Source organism: Manacus candei, unplaced genomic scaffold (assembly GCF_025592945.1).
Source record: "Manacus candei isolate 608988 ecotype Guabito, Panama unplaced genomic scaffold, ASM2559294v1 h1tg000115l, whole genome shotgun sequence".
Lineage (NCBI taxonomy): Eukaryota > Metazoa > Chordata > Aves > Passeriformes > Pipridae > Manacus > Manacus candei.
In genome coordinates this window covers 166,964-190,352 of record NW_026138163.1, presented here as the reverse complement: position 1 = coordinate 190,352, position 23,389 = coordinate 166,964, and the positions used below count along the sequence as shown (strand labels likewise).

The window sequence follows — 23,389 nt, the reverse complement described above, 5'->3', positions numbered from 1 at the left end:
AACAAAGTCTTCAGGAACTGCCCAGGGGGATCCCCTTCAATGATGGAAATGATGTCAAGGAGCCCAGCTCTGTCCCAGCAGTGCCCAGGGCCTGTCCCTGCCCAGGGTCACAGGACTGACACACAGCAGGGACTGAGCTGCCAGAGCACTCAGGCAGGGCAAGGAGCAGAAAGGAGAGGCAGGCAGTGGAAAAACAGCATCTCTGAAAAGCCCAAGAGCTGCTGCTCCCTGGCAGTGCTCCTGTACCAGGACTCTTTACCCTTTCTCCTCTGCACACAGGCACTGCTCTCCAGCTTCAGGGAAGTTGTTGGAGGGAGAATCTGGAAAAAAGAATTCAAGACCTTTATTCTACTCAGAGATTGTGATTCCTCATGTACAGAATAACAAAGGCAGGATGTTTAACAAAGAAATTGCTGCAGAAACTTTTCTTTTCTTTAAATGCACACAGAGAATGATCCCTCATTTACACAATTGTGGGTCAAAACAAAGAGAGAGTGAATTAGGTATGAGATGGAGAATAAATTTCTGTGTTAACAACATTTAAAGAGGAAAAAATGTAGGAAACGGCCCCCACCACCACTCTCACAAGCTTTAGAAAGCAGGCTGGGCCAGTAAATGGTTACACAATGACTGTTGTGCAGAAGAAAACAGGCAGGTTATTGCTCTTGAAAAGCATCTAGTCATCATTTTCCTCAGGGCATCCTTGAGCTCCTGGTTCCTGAGGCTGTAGATGAGGGGGTTCAGTGCTGGAGGTAATACTGAGTACAGAACTGCCACCACCAGGTCCAGGGATGGGGAGGAGATGGAGGGGGGCTTCAGGTCGGAAAATATGGCAGTGCCGACAAACAGGGAGACCACGGCCAGGTGAGGGAGGCAGGTGGAAAAGGCTTTGTGCTGTCCCTGCTGAGAGGGGATCCTCAGCACAGCCCTGAAGATCTGAACATAGGAGAAAACAATGAAAATGAAACAACCGAACACTAAACAGACACTAACCACAATGAGCCATATTTCCCTGAGGTAACCTGAGTGTGAGCAGGAGAGCTTGAGGATGTGTGGGATTTCACAGAAGAACTGGCCCAGGGCATTGCCCTGGCACAAGGGCAGGGAAAATGTATTGGCTGTGTGCAGCAGAGTATGGAGAAACCCAGTGGCCCAGGCAGCTGCTGCCATGTGGGCACAAGCTCTGCTGCCCAGGAGGGTCCCGTAGTGCAGGGGTTTGCAGATGGCAACGTAGCGGTCGTAGCACATGATGGTGAGGAGGGAAAACTCTGCTGACATGAAGAAATAAAAGAAAAAGAGCTGTGCAGCACATCCTGTGTAGGAGATGGTTGTGTTGTTCTGGAGGGAATTGTGCATGGCTTTGGGGACAGTGGTGCAGATGGATCCCAGGTCTGTGAGGGAGAGGTTGAGCAGGAAGAAGCCCATGGGGGTGTGCAGGTGGTGGTCACAGGCTACGGCGCTGAGGATGAGGCCGTTGGCCAGGAGGGCAGCCAGGGAGATGGTCAGGAAGAGCCAGAAGTGCAGGAGCTGCAGCTCCCGCCTGTCTGCAAATGCCAGGAGGAGGAACTGGGACATGGAGCTGCTGTTGGACATTTGCTGCCTCTGGGTGTTTGTTTCCAAGACAGGAGAAGAAGACATTAAGAGGTCAGTTAGTGTGGACTTATCTAAACAAAGTCTAAGCTGTATTCTACAGACATTCCCCATGTCAGACGCAGACAGCCTTTTGATTTCCTAGGAGATCTTCCTTCAGCTCCAGTGCTGGGTCCCTACTGAACAGCATTTTCTCTGTTTTAGCATCACTGTGCTTCTGTACAGGGGTTTCACATAACAAAGAGATGTTTAGGGACAGGTATCCAACCTGGAAAGAAATTCACAGCTTGGAAGGAAATCTCAGGGAGACAGCCAAGTGTCCTTATGATGACATTTGATTTAAGCAGACTCAGCTCCTTCCCCAGCACCACAGGCTGCACTGGTAGGGGTCATATTCCGTTTGCAGGTGCAAAAAAGACATCTCAGACTAGTCCTGATGGGTCTAGCAGAGGTGATGCTGGTGCTGCCCACAGGCAGAGCAGTGGCTGAAAGCACATTAGGAAGCTCAGACAGACCTACTGAGCACTCACAGTTCAGATGTCTCAGGGACTTGTCAAAATTAATACTTTCTTAATGATTTATTCCTCAAGAGTAGGAAACTGGAAACACAATCTCAGGAAATTTCTTTAACCTTATAAAAATCTTTGTCTTGGAAATACTCTGAGAGGGAGTTGGAGCTCTGAGCATCTCCTCCTCCTCTGCACTCCAGATACTCTCAGAGTTGCACTTACAGAATCTGTAGTTGCTGGGCAGTGCCAGCTTTCCCAGGTGCCTCCAAAAGCTGCAGTCCCATTGCCCTGCATGACCAGACTTCCTGTGCCAAGATCTGTTAAAAATTCTCCCCCAGTGAGGTCTCAGCATCATTCTATGTCTGACAGCCTTTAACTTCTCTCTGTCTCACTCCCCTGCCCTTGGTGCTGCAGGCAGTGCCCTCAGCCCTGCTGGGCTGTGCAGAGGAGCTGCTCACCAGCAGAGCTGTCTCTTTGAAGCTCTTCTTGCTTGCCAGGAGCTCCCTGTGTGCCAGGAGCCCAGCCCAGCTCAGCAGCACAGCAACAGCCCCAGGCATTTCATGACCATCAGGGGACATTGAGGTTGTTTACATGAGACTCAGTCCCTGAGAGGAAGTTCAAACAACTTCTCAAGAAGTCAAAGTGAGATTGAAACACTAAAGTTTCCTTTAGTACTAATGAGTCTCACTGAGGGACACAACTGAGAACGTGTCCCCAGGTTCCAGTTAGAGCAGAAAAGTGCAGACAGTGATGACAAGGATGGACAAGCAAGAGAAAGGTGGCTCTGGTGCTGAACAAACCTTGACTTGTTTCCTTAATCCAACGGGCCAAGTCCTGTCCCCAGCCCCTGGGAAGGCAGGTCCTGTCCCTGCCTCATTCCTCAGGGCTCTTCCTGGGGCACTGGGATGTGGGATGTGCAAGGCCAAGGGCAGGACCATGGGGTGGCACCTGCCAGGCTGCTGAGCAGGGACAAGGAGGCCATGAGGCCCCAGGGCTGCAAGGGGCACTCCCCTCCTCCTGGCATCAGGGGCACAGACAGCAGCCCTGGCCAAAGGCCTGCAGAAGGTGGCTGTGTCAGGGCCTTTCAGCTTCTCCCCCTCCCTGTCTCCTCTCCAGCCCAGGCTGTCCTACGGTGTCCATGCCCTGCCCCTTTCCCTGCAGGCTGTCGTCATCCCCCCGGCTGCCCCACCTGGCTGGCACCTTCCTGCATTCTGAGGAATCTCTTTTAGAGTTTAGGGAAGTGAATAAGCATAGAATCCAAAAACGAGAACCAATAAGTGTAACGACTGCTATGATTTTGGGGTTGGGAGCCACAGGTGCTGGAGTTGCAACCCTAGTACAACATGGTCATGGACTGACTACCCTGAGGGCAGCAGTAGATGAGGATTTGGACAGAATCGAAAAATCGATTTCGTATTTAGAAACTTCTCTTAATTCTCTTTCAGAAGTAGTCTTGCAAAATAGACGAGGGTTGGACTTGCTGCTTCTGCAGCAAGGAGGTTTATGTGTGGCCCTAGGAGAAGAGTGTTGCTTCTATGCAAACCACTCAGGAATCATTAAGGAATCTATGACCAAACTGCACGAAGGGATATTACAAAGAAAGAGAGAAAAGGAAACTCCACCGAGCTGGCTGGATAACTGGCATAGTCAGTTCCCTTGGTTAACAACTTTGGTCTCAACCCTAGCAGGTCCTCTGATAATGTTATTCGCTTCACTAATTTTTTGACCATGCATTCTTAATAAAGTTATGAAATTTGTTAAGGGTAGAATTGAAACGGTGCAGTTAATGACAGTAAAACAACAATATGAAGACATGAGTGGGAAGTCTTCCAGTGAAGATCAAGCCTCTCTTTTAGAAGTAGCCAGAGAGGAAGTAATTGAATTTGACCAGCAAATTTACAAGGAAATTAGGAGGGGGGATTGTTATAAGTGACCTAAAGAAATTTGCTGTTCAAATGAGAGAAAGAGTTAATAAAGCTATTATATTGTGTTAACTGCTTTGTTGGAATCACAAGTTAGAGTGTTATGCAATGCCTAACCACAAGTTCTGTAAGCTGCAAACTGATTAACCACAACGCAATGATGATTTAGCATATTGTACTTTGAAGCTGTTTGTTCTAAGCATATTAATGGGGAGCAATACGGAGGGGTCGGCCACGAGGAGTCCGGGCGATCAACCGTCATCCTGATGGAAGTTTCCAGAACCACGGCCTAATAGAGACTAATGACTTTAAAATTATTGGTGGACACCCCTCAACAACGGAGATGGCCCGTGAAAGGAGGAGCCAACCCAGAGCTGGCCCGCGAAGAGGGAACCAAGCAGGATGCAGCCCATGAAATCTCCACCAATGGACTGATGACATGACTTTGGGGGGGAGGTGGTAAAGAAGGGTATAATAAGTGCTGTTTTTGTTCCCCCTTGTGGACTGCGGCAGGAACAGGGGTTTCCTCTGGTCACCCGGATACCCGTTTTTGCTTGTTTGTGGCATTAAAAAAACTTTTATACCTTGAAACCTAAATTTATAGTCTTGTTACCTATCACAAGGTACAGTTGTTGGGGCAGCCTGGGCACTTCTTGGGCAGCAAAGTGCTTTCTGTGGTGGCACCTTTTGTCTGGCACGAATCTTCATTTGTATTCAATTTTTCAAAAGGTGGGACCGGCCATTGCAGAGCAGGGCTGAAAAAAGGGAACAGCAGCTCTTTCCATAAAGAGCTTCGGATTTTCCCCTTCGGCTTCAGGTGTAGTTGGTGCAGCCTGGGCACTTCATGGGCAGCAAGAGCTTTCTGTGGGGGCAACTTTTGTCTGGCAGGAATCTTCACTTGGATTCAATTTTTCAGTAAGTGGGACCAGCCATTACAGTGCAGGGCTAAAAAATGGGAACAGCAGCTCTTTCCACCAGGAAAAAATCTGGAAGCTTTGGCTTCAGGTGTACTTTGTGCAGCCTGGGAACTTCTTGGGAAGGAAGAGTATTTTGTGGCGGCACCTTTTGTCTGGCAGGAATCTTCATCTGGAGTAAAGTTTTCTGGAAGTGGGAACAGCCATTGCAGCACAGGTCTGAAAAAAGGGAACAGAAGTTCTTTCTACCAGGAAAAAAAGTCTGAATCCTTTGGTTTCAGGTGCACTTCTTAGGGCAGCCTGGGCACTTTTTGGGCAGCAAGAGATTCCTGTGGCGGCACCTTTTGTCTGGCAGGAATCTTCATTTAGAGTAAATTTTGCAGGAGGTGGGACAAGCCATTGCAGCAGGGCTGAAAAAAGGGAACAGCAGCTCTTTCCACCAGGGAAAAAAGTCTGGATCTTTTGGCATCAGGTGCAGTTCTTGGGGCAGCCTGGGCACTTCGTGGGCAGCAAGACCTTTCTGTGGTGGTACCTTTTGTCTGGCAGCAATCTTCATTTGCATTCAATTTTTTACAAGGTGGGACTGGCCATTGCAGAGCAGGGCTGAAAAAAGGGAACAGCAGCTCTTTCCCTAAGGAAAAAAAGTCTGGATCCTTTGGCTCCAGGTGCAGTTCTTGGGGCAGCCTGGGAACTTCTTGGGCAGGAAGAGTTTTCTGTAGTGGCACCTTTTGTCTGGCAGGAATCTTCAGTCGGATTCAATTTTCCAGGAGGTGGGACCGGCCATTGCAGCGCAGGACTGAAAAAAGGGAACAGCAGCTCTTTCCCTGAGGAAAAAAGTCTGGATCCTTTGGCTTCAGGTGTAGTTGTTGCAGCCTGGGTACTTCTTGGGATAGATGAGTTTTCTGTGGTGGCACCTTTTGTCTGGCAGGAATCTTCAGTAGGATTCAGTTTTTAAAAAGGTGGGACTGGCCATTGCAGCGCAGGCCTGAAAAACGGGAACAGCAGCTCTTCACACCAGGAAAAAAGCCTGGATCCTTTGGTTTTGAGGTGCAGTTGGTGGGGCAGCCTGGGCACTTCTTGGGATAGATGAATTCTCTGTAGTGGCACCTTTTGTCTGGCAGGAATCTTCATCTGGAGTAAAGTTTTCTGGAAGTGGGAACGGCCATTGCAGCGCAGGCCTGAAAAAAGGGAACAGCAGCTCTTTCCACCACGAAAAAGTCTGGATCCTTTGGCTTCAGGTGCAGTTCTTTCGGCAGCCTGGGCACTTCTTGGGCAGCAAAGACCTTTCTGTGGTGGCACCTTTTGTCTGGCAGGAATCTTCATTTGGAGCAAAGTTTTCTGGAGGTGGGACCGGCCATTGAAGAACAGGCTTGAAAAAAGGGAACAGCAGTTCTTTCTACCAGGAAAAAAAGTCTGAATCCTTTGGCTTCAGGTGCAGTTCTTGGGGCAGCCTGGGCACTTTTTGGGCAGCAAGAGATTCCTGTGTTGGCCCCTTTTGTCTGGCAGGAATCTTCATTTGCATTCAATGTTCCAGGAGGTGGGACCGGCCATTGCAGAGCAGGGCTGAAAAAAGGGAACAGCAGCTCTTTCCACCAGGAAAAAGTTCTGGAAGCTTTGGCTTTGAGGTGAAGTTGGTGGGGCAGCCTGGGAACTTCTGGGGCAGCAAAGACCTTTCTGTGGTGGCACCATTTCTCTGGCAGGAATCTTAAGTTGGATTCAATTTCTCAGGAGGTGGGACCGGCATTACAGAACAGGACTGAAAAAAGGGAACAGCAGCTCTTTCTACCAGGAAAAAATGTCTGGGACCTTTGGCTTTGAGGTGCAGATTTTGGGGCAGCCTGGACACTTCTTGGGCAGCAAAGACCTTTCTGTGGTGGCACCTTTTGTCTGGCAGGAATCTTCATCTGGAGTAAAGGTTTCTGGAGGTGGGACCGGCCATTGCAGCACTGGAGTGAAAAAAGGGAACAGCAGCTCTTTTTTACCAGGAAAAAAATCGGGATCCTTTGGCTTCAGGTGTAGTTGGTACAGCCTGGGTACTTCTTGGGCAGGAAGAGTTTTCTGTAGTGGCACCTTTTGTCTGGCAGGAATCTTCAGTCGGATTCAATTTTCCAGGAGGTGGGACCGGCCATTGCAGCGCAGGACTGAAAAAAGGGAACAGCAGCTCTTTCCCTAAGGAAAAAAAGTCTGGATCCTTTGGCTTCAGGTGTAGTTGTTGCAGCCTGGGTACTTCTTGGGATAGATGAGTTTTCTGTGGTGGCACCTTTTGTCTGGCAGGAATCTTCAGTAGGATTCAGTTTTTAAAAAGGTGGGACTGGCCATTGCAGCGCAGGCCTGAAAAACGGGAACAGCAGCTCTTCACACCAGGAAAAAAGCCTGGATCCTTTGGTTTTGAGGTGCAGTTGGTGGGGTAGCCTGGGCACTTCTTGGGATAGATGAATTCTCTGTGGTGGCACCTTTTGTCTGGCAGGAATCTTCATCTCGAGTAAAGTTTTCTGGAAGTGGGAACGGCCATTGCAGCGCAGGTCTGAAAAAAGGGAACAGCAGCTCTTTCCACCAGGAAAAAGTCTGGATCCTTTGGCTTCAGGTGCAGTTCTTTCGGCAGTCTGGGCACTTCTTGGGCAGCAAAGACCTTTCTGTGGTGGCACCTTTTGTCTGGCAGGAATCTTCATTTGGAGCAAAGTTTTCTGGAGGTGGGACCGGCCATTGAAGAACAGGCTTGAAAAAAGGGAACAGCAGCTCTTTCTACCGGGAAAAAAAGTCTGAATCCTTTGGCTTCAGGTGCAGTTCTTGGGGCAGCCTGGGCACTTTTTGGGCAGCAAGAGATTCCTGTGGCGGCACCTTTTGTCTGGCAGGAATCTTCATTTAGAGTAAATTTTGCAGGAGGTGGGACAAGCCATTGTAGCAGGGCTTTAAAAAGGGAACAGCAGCTCTTTCCACCAGGAAAAAAAGTCTGGATCCTTTGGCTTCAGGTGCAGTTCTTGGGGCAGCCTGGGCACTTCTTGGGCATCAAGACCTTTCTGTGGTAGCACATTTTGCCTGGCAGGAATTTTCATTTGGATTCAATTTTCCAGGAGGTGGGAACGGCCATTGAAGAGCAAGTCTGGAAAAAGGGAACAGCAGCTCTTTCCACCAGGAAAAAAGTCTGGAAGCTTTGACTTCAGGTGAAGTTGGTGGGGCAGCCTGGGCACTTCTTGGGCAGCAAAGACCTTTCTATGGTGGCACCTTTTGTCTGGCAGGAATCTTCATTTGGAGCAAAGTTTTCTGGAGGTGGGACCGGCCATTGAAGAACAGGCTTGAAAAAAGGGAACAGCAGTTCTTTCTACCAGGAAAAAACGTCTGAATCCTTTGGTTTCAGATGCAGCTCTTGGGGCAGCCTGGGCACTTTTTGGGCAGCAAGAGATTCCTGTGTTGGCCCCTTTTGTCTGGCAGGAATCTTCATTTGCATTCAATGTTCCAGGAGGTGGGACCGGCCATTGCAGAGCAGGGCTGAAAAAAGGGAACAGCAGCTCTTTCCACCAGGAAAAAGTTCTGGAAGCTTTGGCTTTGAGGTGAAGTTGGTGGGGCAGCCTGGGAACTTCTGGGGCAGCAAAGACCTTTCTGTGGTGGCACCATTTCTCTGGCAGGAATCTTAAGTTGGATTCAATTTCTCAGGAGGTGGGACCGGCATTACAGAACAGGACTTAAAAAAAGGAACAGCAGCTCTTTCTACCAGGAAAAAATGTCTGGGACCTTTGGCTTTGAGGTGCAGATTTTGGGGCAGCCTGGACACTTCTTGGGCAGCAAAGACCTTTCTGTGGTGGCACCTTTTGTCTGGCAGGAATCTTCATCTGGAGTAAAGGTTTCTGGAGGTGGGACCGGCCATTGCAGCACTGGAGTGAAAAAAGGGAACAGCAGCTCTTTTTTACCAGGAAAAAAATCGGGATCCTTTGGCTTCAGGTGTAGTTGGTACAGCCTGGGTACTTCTTGGGCAGGAAGAGTTTTCTGTAGTGGCACCTTTTGTCTGGCAGGAATCTTCAGTCGGATTCAATTTTCCAGGAGGTGGGACCGGCCATTGCAGCGCAGGACTGAAAAAAGGGAACAGCAGCTCTTTCCCTAAGGAAAAAAAGTCTGGATCCTTTGGCTTCAGGTGTAGTTGTTGCAGCCTGGGTACTTCTTGGGATAGATGAGTTTTCTGTGGTGGCACCTTTTGTCTGGCAGGAATCTTCAGTAGGATTCAGTTTTTAAAAAGGTGGGACTGGCCATTGCAGCGCAGGCCTGAAAAACGGGAACAGCAGCTCTTCACACCAGGAAAAAAGCCTGGATCCTTTGGTTTTGAGGTGCAGTTGGTGGGGCAGCCTGGGCACTTCTTGGGATAGATGAATTCTCTGTAGTGGCACCTTTTGTCTGGCAGGAATCTTCATCTCGAGTAAAGTTTTCTGGAAGTGGGAACGGCCATTGCAGCGCAGGCCTGAAAAAAGGGAACAGCAGCTCTTTCCACCAGGAAAAAGTCTGGATCCTTTGGCTTCAGGTGCAGTTCTTTCGGCAGCCTGGGCACTTCTTGGGCAGCAAAGACCTTTCTGTGGTGGCACCTTTTGTCTGGCAGGAATCTTCATTTGGAGCAAAGTTTTCTGGAGGTGGGACCGGCCATTGAAGAACAGGCTTGAAAAAAGGGAACAGCAGCTCTTTCTACCGGGAAAAAAAGTCTGAATCCTTTGGCTTCAGGTGCAGTTCTTGGGGCAGCCTGGGCACTTTTTGGGCAGCAAGAGATTCCTGTGGCGGCACCTTTTGTCTGGCAGGAATCTTCATTTAGAGTAAATTTTGCAGGAGGTGGGACAAGCCATTGTAGCAGGGCTGAAAAAAGGGAACAGCAGCTCTTTCCACCAGGAAAAAAAGTCTGGATCCTTTGGCTTCAGGTGCAGTTCTTGGGGCAGCCTGGGCACTTCTTGGGCATCAAGACCTTTCTGTGGTAGCACATTTTGTCTGGCAGGAATCTTCATTTGGATTCAATTTTCCAGGAGGTGGGAACGGCCATTGAAGAGCAAGTCTGGAAAAAGGGAACAGCAGCTCTTTGCACCAGGAAAAAAGTCTGGAAGCTTTGACTTCAGGTGAAGTTGGTGGGGCAGCCTGGGAACTTCTGGGGCAGCAAAGACCTTTCTGTGGTGGCACCATTTCTCTGGCAGGAATCTTAAGTTGGATTCAATTTCTCAGGAGGTGGGACCGGCATTACAGAACAGGACTTAAAAAAAGGAACAGCAGCTCTTTCTACCAGGAAAAAATGTCTGGGACCTTTGGCTTTGAGGTGCAGATTTTGGGGCAGCCTGGACACTTCTTGGGCAGCAAAGACCTTTCTGTGGTGGCACCTTTTGTCTGGCAGGAATCTTCATCTGGAGTAAAGGTTTCTGGAGGTGGGACCGGCCATTGCAGCACTGGAGTGAAAAAAGGGAACAGCAGCTCTTTTTTACCAGGAAAAAAATCGGGATCCTTTGGCTTCAGGTGTAGTTGGTACAGCCTGGGTACTTCTTGGGCAGGAAGAGTTTTCTGTAGTGGCACCTTTTGTCTGGCAGGAATCTTCAGTCGGATTCAATTTTCCAGGAGGTGGGACCGGCCATTGCAGCGCAGGACTGAAAAAAGGGAACAGCAGCTCTTTCCCTAAGGAAAAAAAGTCTGGATCCTTTGGCTTCAGGTGTAGTTGTTGCAGCCTGGGTACTTCTTGGGATAGATGAGTTTTCTGTGGTGGCACCTTTTTTCTGGCAGGAATCTTCAGTAGGATTCAGTTTTTAAAAAGGTGGGACTGGCCATTGCAGTGCAGGCCTGATAAACGGGAACAGCAGCTCTTCACACCAGGAAAAAAGCCTGGATCCTTTGGTTTTGAGGTGCAGTTGGTGGGGCAGCCTGGGCACTTCTTGGGATAGATGAATTCTCTGTGGTGGCACCTTTTGTCTGGCAGGAATCTTCATCTGGAGTAAAGTTTTCTGGAAGTGGGAACGGCCATTGCAGCGCAGGCCTGAAAAAAGGGAACAGCAGCTCTTTCCACCAGGAAAAAGTCTGGATCCTTTGGCTTCAGGTGCAGTTCTTTCGGCAGCCTGGGCACTTCTTGGGCAGCAAAGACCTTTCTGTGGTGGCACCTTTTGTCTGGCAGGAATCTTCATTTGGAGCAAAGTTTTCTGGAGGTGGGACCGGCCATTGAAGAACAGGTTTGAAAAAAGGGAACAGCAGCTCTTTCTACCAGGAAAAAAAGTCTGAATCCTTTGGCTTCAGGTGCAGTTCTTGGGGCAGCCTGGGCACTTTTTGGGCAGCAAGAGATTCCTGTGGCGGCACCTTTTGTCTGGCAGGAATCTTCATTTAGAGTAAATTTTGCAGGAGGTGGGACAAGCCATTGTAGCAGGGCTTTAAAAAGGGAACAGCAGCTCTTTCCACCAGGAAAAAAAGTCTGGATCCTTTGGCTTCAGGTGCAGTTCTTGGGGCAGCCTGGGCACTTCTTGGGCATAAAGACCTTTCTGTGGTAGCACCTTTTGTCTGGCAGGAATCTTCATTTGGATTCAATTTTCCAGGAGGTGGGACCGGCCATTGCAGCGCAGGACTGAAAAAAGGGAACAGCAGCTCTTTCCCTAAGGAAAAAAAGTCTGGATCCTTTGGCTTCAGGAGTAGTTGGTGGGGCAGTCTGGGCACTTCTTGGGCAGCAAGAGTTTTTTGTAGTGGCAAATTTTGTCTGGCAGGAATATTCATTTGGATTAAATTTTTCACGAGGTGGGACCGGCCATTGCAGAGCAGGCCTGATAAACGGGAACAGCAGCTCTTCACACCAGAAAAAAAGCCTGGATCCTTTGGCTTTGAGGTGCAGTTGGTGGGGCAGCCTGGGCACTTCTTGGGATAGATGAATTCTCTGTGGTGGCACCTTTTGTATGGCAGGAATCTGCAGTCGGATTCAATTTTCCAGGAGGTTGGACCGGCCATTGCAGCGCAGGGCTGAAAAAAGGGAACAGCAGCTCTTTCCACCAGGAAAAAATTCTGGAAGCTTTGGCTTCAGGTGTAGTTGGTGGGGCAGCCTGGGAACTTCTTGGGCATCAAGACCTTTCTGTGGTGGCACCTTTTATCTGGCAGGAATCTTCATCTGGAGTAAAGTTTTCTGGAAGTGGGAACAGCCATTGCAGCACAAGTCTGAAAAAAGGGAACAGCAGTTCTTTCTACCAGGAAAAAAAGTCTGAATCCTTTGGTTTCAGGTGCACTTTTTAGGGCAGCCTGGGCACTTTTTGGGCAGCAAGAGATTCCTGTGGCGGCACCTTTTGTCTGGCAGGAATCTTCATTTAGAGTAAATTTTGCAGGAGGTGGGACAAGCCATTGTAGCAGGGCTTTAAAAAGGGAACAGCAGCTCTTTCCACCAGGAAAAAAAGTCTGGATCCTTTGGCTTCAGGTGCAGTTCTTGGGGCAGCCTGGGCACTTCTTGGGCAGCAAGACCTTTCTGTGGTAGCACATTTTGCCTGGCAGGAATCTTCATTTGGATTCAATTTTCCAGGAGGTGGGACCGGCCATTGAAGAGCAAGTCTGGAAAAAGGGAACAGCAGCTCTTTCCACCAGGAAAAAAGTCTGGAAGCTTTGACTTCAGGTGAAGTTGGTGGGGCAGCCTGGGCACTTCTTGGGCAGCAAAGACCTTTCTATGGTGGTACCTTTTGTCTGGCAGGAATCTTCATTTGGAGCAAAGTTTTCTGGAGGTGGGACCGGCCATTGAAGAACAGGCTTGAAAAAAGGGAACAGCAGTTCTTTCTACCAGGAAAAAAAGTCTGAATCCTTTGGTTTCAGGTGCACTTCTTAGGGCAGCCTGGGCACTTTTTGGGCAGCAAGAGATTCCTGTGTTGGCCCCTTTTGTCTGGCAGGAATCTTCATTTGCATTCAATGTTCCAGGAGGTGGGACCGGCCATTGCAGAGCAGGGCTGGAAAAAGGGAACAGCAGCTCTTTCCACCAGGAAAAAGTTCTGGAAGCTTTGGCTTTGAGGTGAAGTTGGTGGGGCAGCCTGGGCACTTCTGGGGCAGCAAAGACCTTTCTGTGGTGGCACCATTTCTCTGGCAGGAATCTTAAGTTGGATTCAATTTCTCAGGAGGTGGGACCGGCATTACAGAACAGGACTGAAAAAAGGGAACAGCAGCTCTTTCTACCAGGAAAAAATGTCTGGGACCTTTGGCTTTGAGGTGCAGATTTTGGGGCAGCCTGGACACTTCTTGGGCAGCAAAGACCTTTCTGTGGTGGCACCTTTTGTCTGGCAGGAATCTTCATCTGGAGTAAAGGTTTCTGGAGGTGGGACCGGCCATTGCAGCACTGGAGTGAAAAAAGGGAACAGCAGCTCTTTTTTACCAGGAAAAAAATCGGGATCCTTTGGCTTCAGGTGTAGTTGGTACAGCCTGGGTACTTCTTGGGCAGGAAGAGTTTTCTGTAGTGGCACCTTTTGTCTGGCAGGAATCTTCAGTCGGATTCAATTTTCCAGGAGGTGGGACCGGCCATTGCAGCGCAGGACTGAAAAAAGGGAACAGCAGCTCTTTCCCTAAGGAAAAAAAGTCTGGATCCTTTGGCTTCAGGTGTAGTTGTTGCAGCCTGGGTACTTCTTGGGATAGATGAGTTTTCTGTGGTGGCACCTTTTTTCTGGCAGGAATCTTCAGTAGGATTCAGTTTTTAAAAAGGTGGGACTGGCCATTGCAGCGCAGGCCTGAAAAACGGGAACAGCAGCTCTTCACACCAGGAAAAAAGCCTGGATCCTTTGGTTTTGAGGTGCAGTTGGTGGGGTAGCCTGGGCACTTCTTGGGATAGATGAATTCTCTGTGGTGGCACCTTTTGTCTGGCAGGAATCTTCATCTGGAGTAAAGTTTTCTGGAAGTGGGAACGGCCATTGCAGCGCAGGCCTGAAAAAAGGGAACAGCAGCTCTTTCCACCAGGAAAAAGTCTGGATCCTTTGGCTTCAGGTGCAGTTCTTTCGGCAGTCTGGGCACTTCTTGGGCAGCAAAGACCTTTCTGTGGTGGTACCTTTTGTCTGGCAGGAATCTTCATTTGGAGCAAAGTTTTCTGGAGGTGGGACCGGCCATTGAAGAACAGGCTTGAAAAAAGGGAACAGCAGCTCTTTCTACCAGGAAAAAACGTCTGAATCCTTTGGTTTCAGGTGCACTTCTTAGGGCAGCCTGGGCACTTTTTGGGCAGCAAGAGATTCCTGTGTTGGCCCCTTTTGTCTGGCAGGAATCTTCATTTGCATTCAATGTTCCAGGAGGTGGGACCGGCCATTGCAGAGCAGGGCTGAAAAAAGGGAACAGCAGCTCTTTCCACCAGGAAAAAGTTCTGGAAGCTTTGTCTTTGAGGTGAAGTTGGTGGGGCAGCCTGGGAACTTCTGGGGCAGCAAAGACCTTTCTGTGGTGGCACCATTTCTCTGGCAGGAATCTTAAGTTGGATTCAATTTCTCAGGAGGTGGGACCGGCATTACAGAACAGGACTGAAAAAAGGGAACAGCAGCTCTTTCTACCAGGAAAAAATGTCTGGGACCTTTGGCTTTGAGGTGCAGATTTTGGGGCAGCCTGGACACTTCTTGGGCAGCAAAGACCTTTCTGTGGTGGCACCTTTTGTCTGGCAGGAATCTTCATCTGGAGTAAAGGTTTCTAGAGGTGGGACCGGCCATTGCAGCACTGGAGTGAAAAAAGGGAACAGCAGCTCTTTTTTACCAGGAAAAAAATCGGGATCCTTTGGCTTCAGGTGTAGTTGGTACAGCCTGGGTACTTCTTGGGCAGGAAGAGTTTTCTGTAGTGGCACCTTTTGTCGGGCAGGAATCCTCAGTCGGATTCAATTTTCCAGGAGGTGGGACCGGCCATTGCAGCGCAGGACTGAAAAAAGGGAACAGCAGCTCTTTCCCTAAGGAAAAAAAGTCTGGATCCTTTGGCTTCAGGTGTAGTTGTTGCAGCCTGGGTACTTCTTGGGATAGATGAGTTTTCTGTGGTGGCACCTTTTTTCTGGCAGGAATCTTCAGTAGGATTCAGTTTTTAAAAAGGTGGGACTGGTCATTGCAGCGCAGGCCTGATAAACGGGAACAGCAGCTCTTCACACCAGGAAAAAAGCCTGGATCCTTTGGTTTTGAGGTGCAGTTGGTGGGGTAGCCTGGGCACTTCTTGGGATAGATGAATTCTCTGTGGTGGCACCTTTTGTCTGGCAGGAATCTTCATCTCGAGTAAAGTTTTCTGGAAGTGGGAACGGCCATTGCAGCGCAGGCCTGAAAAAGGGAACAGCAGCTTTTTCCACCAGGAAAAAGTCTGGATCTTTTGGCTTCAGGTGCAGTTCTTTCGGCAGCCTGGGCACTTCTTCGGCAGCAAAGACCTTTCTGTGGTGGCATTTTTTGTCTGGCAGGAATCTTCATTTGGAGCAAAGTTTTCTGGAGGTGGGACCGGCCATTGCAGCGCAGGACTGAAAAAAGGGAACATCAGCTCTTTCTACCAGGAAAAAACGTCTGAATCCTTTGGCTTCAGGTGCAGTTCTTGGGGCAGCATGGGCACTTTTTGGGTAGCAAGAGATTCCTGTGGCGGCACCTTTTGTCTGGCAGGAATCTTCATTTAGAGTAAATTTTGCAGGAGGTGGGACAAGCCATTGTAGCAGGGCTTTAAAAAGGGAACAGCAGCTCTTTCCACCAGGAAAAAAAGTCTGGATCCTTTGGCTTCAGGTGCAGTTCTTGGGGCAGCCTGGGCACTTCTTGGGCATCAAGACCTTTCTGTGGTAGCACCTTTTGTCTGGCAGGAATCTTCATTTGGATTCAATTTTCCAGGAGGTGGGACCGGTCATTGAAGAGCAAGTCTGGAAAAAGGGAACAGCAGCTCTTTGCACCAGGAAAAAAGTCTGGAAGCTTTGATTTCAGGTGAAGTTGGTGGGGCAGCCTGGGCACTTCTTGGGCAGCAAAGACCTTTCTATGGTGGCACCTTTTGTCTGGCAGGAATCTTCATTTGGAGCAAAGTTTTCTGGAGGTGGGACCGGCCATTGAAGAACAGGCTTGAAAAAAGGGAACAGCAGTTCTTTCTACCAAGAAAAAACGTCTGAATCCTTTGGTTTCAGATGCAGCTCTTGGGGCAGCCTGGGCACTTTTTGGGCAGCAAGAGATTCCTGTGTTGGCCCCTTTTGTCTGGCAGGAATCTTCATTTGGATTCAATTTTCCAGGAGGTGGGACCGGCCATTGCAGAGCAGGGCTGAAAAATGGAACAGCAGCTCTTTCCACCAGGAAAAAGTTCTGGAAGCTTTGTCTTTGAGGTGAAGTTGGTGGGGCAGCCTGGGAACTTCTGGGGCAGCAAAGACCTTTCTGTGGTGGCACCATTTCTCTGGCAGGAATCTTAAGTTGGATTCAATTTCTCAGGAGGTGGGACCGGCATTACAGAACAGGACTGAAAAAAGGGAACAGCAGCTCTTTCTACCAGGAAAAAATGTCTGGGACCTTTGGCTTTGAGGTGCAGATTTTGGGGCAGCCTGGACACTTCTTGGGCAGCAAAGACCTTTCTGTGGTGGCACCTTTTGTCTGGCAGGAATCTTCATCTGGAGTAAAGGTTTCTGGAGGTGGGACCGGCCATTGCAGCACTGGAGTGAAAAAAGGGAACAGCAGCTCTTTTTTACCAGGAAAAAAATCGGGATCCTTTGGCTTCAGGTGTAGTTGGTACAGCCTGGGTACTTCTTGGGCAGGAAGAGTTTTCTGTAGTGGCACCTTTTGTCGGGCAGGAATCCTCAGTCGGATTCAATTTTCCAGGAGGTGGGACCGGCCATTGCAGCACAGGACTGAAAAAAGGGAACAGCAGCTCTTTCCCTAAGGAAAAAAAGTCTGGATCCTTTGGCTTCAGGTGTAGTTGTTGCAGCCTGGGTACTTCTTGGGATAGATGAGTTTTCTGTGGTGGCACCTTTTTTCTGGCAGGAATCTTCAGTAGGATTCAGTTTTTAAAAAGGTGGGACTGGCCATTGCAGCGCAGGCCTGATAAACGGGAACAGCAGCTCTTCACACCAGGAAAAAAGCCTGGATCCTTTGGTTTTGAGGTGCAGTTGGTGGGGTAGCCTGGGCACTTCTTGGGATAGATGAATTCTCTGTGGTGGCACCTTTTGTCTGGCAGGAATCTTCATCTCGAGTAAAGTTTTCTGGAAGTGGGAACGGCCATTGCAGCGCAGGCCTGAAAAAAGGGAACAGCAGCTCTTTCCACCAGGAAAAAGTCTGGATCCTTTGGCTTCAGGTGCAGTTCTTTCGGCAGCCTGGGCACTTCTTGGGCAGCAAAGACCTTTCTGTGGTGGCACCTTTTGTCTGGCAGGAATCTTCATTTGGAGCAAAGTTTTCTGGAGGTGGGACCGGCCATTGAAGAACAGGTTTGAAAAAAGGGAACAGCAGCTCTTTCTACCAGGAAAAAAAGTCTGAATCCTTTGGCTTCAGGTGCAGTTCTTGGGGCAGCCTGGGCACTTTTTGGGCAGCAAGAGATTCCTGTGGCGGCACCTTTTGTCTGGCAGGAATCTTCATTTAGAGTAAATTTTGCAGGAGGTGGGACAAGCCATTGTAGCAGGGCTTTAAAAAGGGAACAGCAGCTCTTTCCACCAGGAAAAAAAGTCTGGATCCTTTGGCTTCAGGTGCAGTTCTTGGGGCAGCCTGGGCACTTCTTGGGCATCAAGACCTTTCTGTGGTAGCACCTTTTGTCTGGCAGGAATCTTCATTTGGATTCAATTTTCCAGGAGGTGGGACCGGCCATTGCAGCGCAGGACTGAAAAAAGGGAACAGCAGCTCTTTCCCTAAGGAAAAGAAGTCTGGATCCTTTGGCTTCAGCAGTAGTTGGTGGGGCAGTCTGGGCACTTCTTGGGCAGCAAGAGCTTTTGTAGTGGCAAATTTTGTCTGGCAGGAATATTCATTTGGATTAAATTTTTCACGAGGTGGGACCGGCCATTGCAGAGCAGGCTTGAAAAAAGGGAACAGCAGTTCTTTCTACCAGGAAAAAAAGTCTGAATCCTTTGGTTTCAGGTGCACTTCTTAGGGCAGCCTGGGCACTTTTTGGGCAGCAAGAGATTCCTGTGTTGGCCCCTTTTGTCTGGCAGGAATCTTCATTTGCATTCAATGTTCCCGGAGGTGGGACCGGCCATTGCAGAGCAGGGCTGAAAAAAGGGAACAGCAGCTCTTTCCACCAGGAAAAAGTTCTGGAAGCTTTGTCTTTGAGGTGAAGTTGGTGGGGCAGCCTGGGAACTTCTGGGGCAGCAAAGACCTTTCTGTGGTGGCACCATTTCTCTGGCAGGAATCTTAAGTTGGATTCAATTTCTCAGGAGGTGGGACCGGCATTACAGAACAGGACTGAAAAAAGGGAACAGCAGCTCTTTCTACCAGGAAAAAATGTCTGGGACCTTTGGCTTTGAGGTGCAGATTTTGGGGCAGCCTGGACACTTCTTGGGCAGCAAAGACCTTTCTGTGGTGGCACCTTTTGTCTGGCAGGAATCTTCATCTGGAGTAAAGGTTTCTGGAGGTGGGACCGGCCATTGCAGCACTGGAGTGAAAAAAGGGAACAGCAGCTCTTTTTTACCAGGAAAAAAATCGGGATCCTTTGGCTTCAGGTGTAGTTGGTACAGCCTGGGTACTTCTTGGGCAGGAAGAGTTTTCTGTAGTGGCACCTTTTGTCTGGCAGGAATCTTCAGTCGGATTCAATTTTCCAGGAGGTGGGACCGGCCATTGCAGCGCAGGACTGAAAAAAGGGAACAGCAGCTCTTTCCCTAAGGAAAAAAAGTCTGGATCCTTTGGCTTCAGGTGTAGTTGTTGCAGCCTGGGTACTTCTTGGGATAGATGAGTTTTCTGTGGTGGCACCTTTTTTCTGGCAGGAATCTTCAGTAGGATTCAGTTTTTAAAAAGGTGGGACTGGCCATTGCAGCGCAGGCCTGATAAACGGGAACAGCAGCTCTTCACACCAGGAAAAAAGCCTGGATCCTTTGGTTTTGAGGTGCAGTTGGTGGGGCAGCCTGGGCACTTCTTGGGATAGATGAATTCTCTGTGGTGGCACCTTTTGTCTGGCAGGAATCTTCATCTCGAGTAAAGTTTTCTGGAAGTGGGAACGGCCATTGCAGCGCAGGCCTGAAAAAAGGGAACAGCAGCTCTTTCCACCAGGAAAAAGTCTGGATCCTTTGGCTTCAGGTGCAGTTCTTTCGGCAGCCGGGGCACTTCTTGGGCAGCAAAGACCTTTCTGTGGTGGCACCTTTTGTCTGGCAGGAATCTTCATTTGGAGCAAAGTTTTCTGGAGGTGGGACCGGCCATTGAAGAACAGGTTTGAAAAAAGGGAACAGCAGCTCTTTCTACCAGGAAAAAAAGTCTGAATCCTTTGGCTTCAGGTGCAGTTCTTGGGGCAGCCTGGGCACTTTTTGGGCAGCAAGAGATTCCTGTGGCGGCACCTTTTGTCTGGCAGGAATCTTCATTTAGAGTAAATTTTGCAGGAGGTGGGACAAGCCATTGTAGCAGGGCTTTAAAAAGGGAACAGCAGCTCTTTCCACCAGGAAAAAAAGTCTGGATCCTTTGGCTTCAGGTGCAGTTCTTGGGGCAGCCTGGGCACTTCTTGGGCATCAAGACCTTTCTGTGGTAGCACCTTTTGTCTGGCAGGAATCTTCATTTGGATTCAATTTTCCAGGAGGTGGGACCGGCCATTGCAGCGCAGGACTGAAAAAAGGGAACAGCAGCTCTTTCCCTAAGGAAAAGAAGTCTGGATCCTTTGGCTTCAGGAGTAGTTGGTGGGGCAGTCTGGGCACTTCTTGGGCAGCAAGAGTTTTTTGTAGTGGCAAATTTTGTCTGGCAGGAATATTCATTTGGATTAAATTTTTCACGAGGTGGGACCGGCCATTGCAGAGCAGGCCTGAAAAACGGGAACAGCAGCTCTTCACACCAGAAAAAAAGCCTGGATCCTTTGGCTTTGAGGTGCAGTTGGTGGGGCAGCCTGGGCACTTCTTGGGATAGATGAGTTCTCTGTGGTGGCACCTTTTGTATGGCAGGAATCTGCAGTCGGATTCAATTTTCCAGGAGGTTGGACCGGCCATTGCAGCGCAGGTCTGAAAAAAGGGAACAGCAGCTCTTTCCACCAGGAAAAAATTCTGGAAGCTTTGGCTTCAGGTGTAGTTGGTGGGGCAGCCTGGGAACTTCTTGGGCATCAAGACCTTTCTGTGGTGGCACCTTTTATCTGGCAGGAATCTTCATCTGGAGTAAAGTTTTCTGGAAGTGGGAACAGCCATTGCAGCACAAGTCTGAAAAAAGGGAACAGCAGTTCTTTCTACCAGGAAAAAAAGTCTGAATCCTTTGGTTTCAGGTGCACTTCTTAGGGCAGCCTGGGCACTTTTTGGGCAGCAAGAGATTCCTGTGGCGGCACCTTTTGTCTGGCAGGAATCTTCATTTAGAGTAAATTTTGCAGGAGGTGGGACAAGCCATTGTAGCAGGGCTTTAAAAAGGGAACAGCAGCTCTTTCCACCAGGAAAAAAAGTCTGGATCCTTTGGCTTCAGGTGCAGTTCTTGGGGCAGCCTGGGCACTTCTTGGGCAGCAAGACCTTTCTGTGGTAGCACATTTTGCCTGGCAGGAATCTTCATTTGGATTCAATTTTCCAGGAGGTGGGAACGGCCATTGAAGAGCAAGTCTGGAAAAAGGGAACAGCAGCTCTTTCCACTAGGAAAAAAAGTCTGGAAGCCTTGACTTCAGGTGAAGTTGGTGGGGCAGCCTGGGCACTTCTTGGGCAGCAAAGACCTTTCTATGGTGGCACCTTTTGTCTGGCAGGAATCTTCATCTGGAGTAAAGGTTTCTGGAGGTGGGACCGGCCATTGCAGCACTGGAGTGAAAAAAGGGAACAGCAGCTCTTTTTTACCAGGAAAAAAATCGGGATCCTTTGGCTTCAGGTGTAGTTGGTACAGCCTGGGTACTTCTTGGGCAGGAAGAGTTTTCTGTAGTGGCACCTTTTGTCTGGCAGGAATCTTCAGTCGGATTCAATTTTCCAGGAGGTGGGACCGGCCATTGCAGCGCAGGACTGAAAAAAGGGAACAGCAGCTCTTTCCCTAAGGAAAAAAAGTCTGGATCCTTTGGCTTCAGGTGTAGTTGTTGCAGCCTGGGTACTTCTTGGGATAGATGAGTTTTCTGTGGTGGCACCTTTTGTCTGGCAGGAATCTTCATCTCGAGTAAAGTTTTCTGGAAGTGGGAACGGCCATTGCAGCGCAGGCCTGAAAAAAGGGAACAGCAGCTTTTTCCACCAGGAAAAAGTCTGGATCCTTTGGCTTCAGGTGCAGTTCTTTCGGCAGCCTGGGCACTTCTTGGGCAGCAAAGACCTTTCTGTGGTGGCACCTTTTGTCTGGCAGGAATCTTCATTTGGAGCAAAGTTTTCTGGAGGTGGGACCGGCCATTGCAGCGCAGGACTGAAAAAAGGGAACATCAGCTCTTTCTACCAGGAAAAAAAGTCTGAATCCTTTGGCTTCAGGTGCAGTTCTTGGGGCAGCCTGGGCACTTTTTGGGCAGCAAGAGATTCCTGTGGCGGCACCTTTTGTCTGGCAGGAATCTTCATTTAGAGTAAATTTTGCAGGAGGTGGGACAAGCCATTGTAGCAGGGCTTTAAAAAGGGAACAGCAGCTCTTTCCACCAGGAAAAAAAGTCTGGATCCTTTGGCTTCAGGTGCAGTTCTTGGGGCAGCCTGGGCACTTCTTGGGCATCAAGACCTTTCTGTGGTAGCACCTTTTGTCTGGCAGGAATCTTCATTTGGATTCAATTTTCCAGGAGGTGGGACCGGCCATTGAAGAGCAAGTCTGGAAAAAGGGAACAGCAGCTCTTTCCACCAGAAAAAAAGTCTGGAAGCTTTGACTTCAGGTGAAGTTGGTGGGGCAGCCTGGGCACTTCTTGGGCAGCAAAGACCTTTCTATGGTGGCACCTTTTGTCTGGCAGGAATCTTCATTTGGAGCAAAGTTTTCTGGAGGTGGGACCGGCCATTGAAGAACAGGCTTGAAAAAAGGGAACAGCAGTTCTTTCTACCAGGAAAAAACGTCTGAATCCTTTGGTTTCAGATGCAGTTCTTGGGGCAGCCTGGGCACTTTTTGGGCAGCAAGAGATTCCTGTGTTGGCCCCTTTTGTCTGGCAGGAATCTTCATTTGCATTCAATGTTCCAGGAGGTGGGACCGGCCATTGCAGAGCAGGGTTGAAAAAAGGGAACAGCAGCTCTTTCCACCAGGAAAAAGTTCTGGAAGCTTTGTCTTTGAGGTGAAGTTGGTGGGGTAGCCTGGGAACTTCTGGGGCAGCAAAGACCTTTCTGTGGTGGCACCATTTCTCTGGCAGGAATCTTAAGTTGGATTCAATTTCTCAGGAGGTGGGACCGGCATTACAGAACAGGACTGAAAAAAGGGAACAGCAGCTCTTTGCACCAGGAAAAAGTGTCTGGGACCTTTGGCTTTGAGGTGCAGATTTTGGGGCAGCCTGGACACTTCTTGGGCAGCAAAGACCTTTCTGTGGTGGCACCTTTTGTCTGGCAGGAATCTTCATCTGGAGTAAAGGTTTCTAGAGGTGGGACCGGCCATTGCAGCACTGGAGTGAAAAAAGGGAACAGCAGCTCTTTTTTACCAGGAAAAAAATCTGGATCCTTTGGCTTCAGGTGTAGTTGGTACAGCCTGGGTACTTCTTGGGCAGGAAGAGTTTTCTGTAGTGGCACCTTTTGTCGGGCAGGAATCCTCAGTCGGATTCAATTTTCCAGGAGGTGGGACCGGCCATTGCAGCGCAGGACTGAAAAAAGGGAACAGCAGCTCTTTCCCTAAGGAAAAAAAGTCTGGATCCTTTGGCTTCAGGTGTAGTTGTTGCAGCCTGGGTACTTCTTGGGATAGATGAGTTTTCTGTGGTGGCACCTTTTGTCTGGCAGGAATCTTCAGTAGGATTCAGTTTTTAAAAAGGTGGGACTGGCCATTGCAGCGCAGGCCTGATAAACGGGAACAGCAGCTCTTCACACCAGGAAAAAAGCCTGGATCCTTTGGTTTTGAGGTGCAGTTGGTGGGGCAGCCTGGGCACTTCTTGGGATAGATGAATTCTCTGTGGTGGCACCTTTTGTCTGGCAGGAATCTTCATCTCGAGTAAAGTTTTCTGGAAGTGGGAACGGCCATTGCAGCGCAGGCCTGAAAAAAGGGAACAGCAGCTCTTTCCACCAGGAAAAAGTCTGGATCCTTTGGCTTCAGGTGCAGTTCTTTCGGCAGCCTGGGCACTTCTTGGGCAGCAAAGACCTTTCTGTGGTGGCACCTTTTGTCTGGCAGGAATCTTCATTTGGAGCAAAGTTTTCTGGAGGTGGGACCGGCCATTGAAGAACAGGTTTGAAAAAAGGGAACAGCAGCTCTTTCTACCGGGAAAAAAAGTCTGAATCCTTTGGCTTCAGGTGCAGTTCTTGGGGCAGCCTGGGCACTTTTTGGGCAGCAAGAGATTCCTGTGGCGGCACCTTTTGTCTGGCAGGAATCTTCATTTAGAGTAAATTTTGCAGGAGGTG

At 49.2% G+C, this 23,389-nt stretch overlaps 1 protein-coding gene and 1 long non-coding RNA gene across 4 annotated transcripts; one reads left to right on the top strand and one right to left on the bottom strand.

Annotated features, from left to right (window-relative positions):
- Positions 1-619: 619 nt before the first annotated feature.
- On the bottom strand, positions 620-1,593 carry LOC127461930 (olfactory receptor 14J1-like). The gene is given in 2 exon segments (XM_051770131.1): positions 620-678; positions 681-1,593. Coding segments are annotated over 2 exon segments (972 nt in total).
- A 4,830-nt stretch (positions 1,594-6,423) lies between these two features.
- Positions 6,424-22,574, top strand: LOC127461922 (uncharacterized). 3 transcript variants are annotated; one of them, XR_007900237.1, is made up of 3 exons: positions 6,424-6,472; positions 18,006-18,393; positions 22,429-22,574. It is a non-coding gene; the product is annotated as an uncharacterized LOC127461922 (long non-coding RNA). The 3 variants fall into 3 exon arrangements; XR_007900236.1 differs by lacking the exon at positions 6,424-6,472 and adding an exon at positions 8,347-8,395; XR_007900235.1 differs by lacking the exon at positions 6,424-6,472 and adding an exon at positions 12,768-12,816.
- Positions 22,575-23,389: the final 815 nt, after the last annotated feature.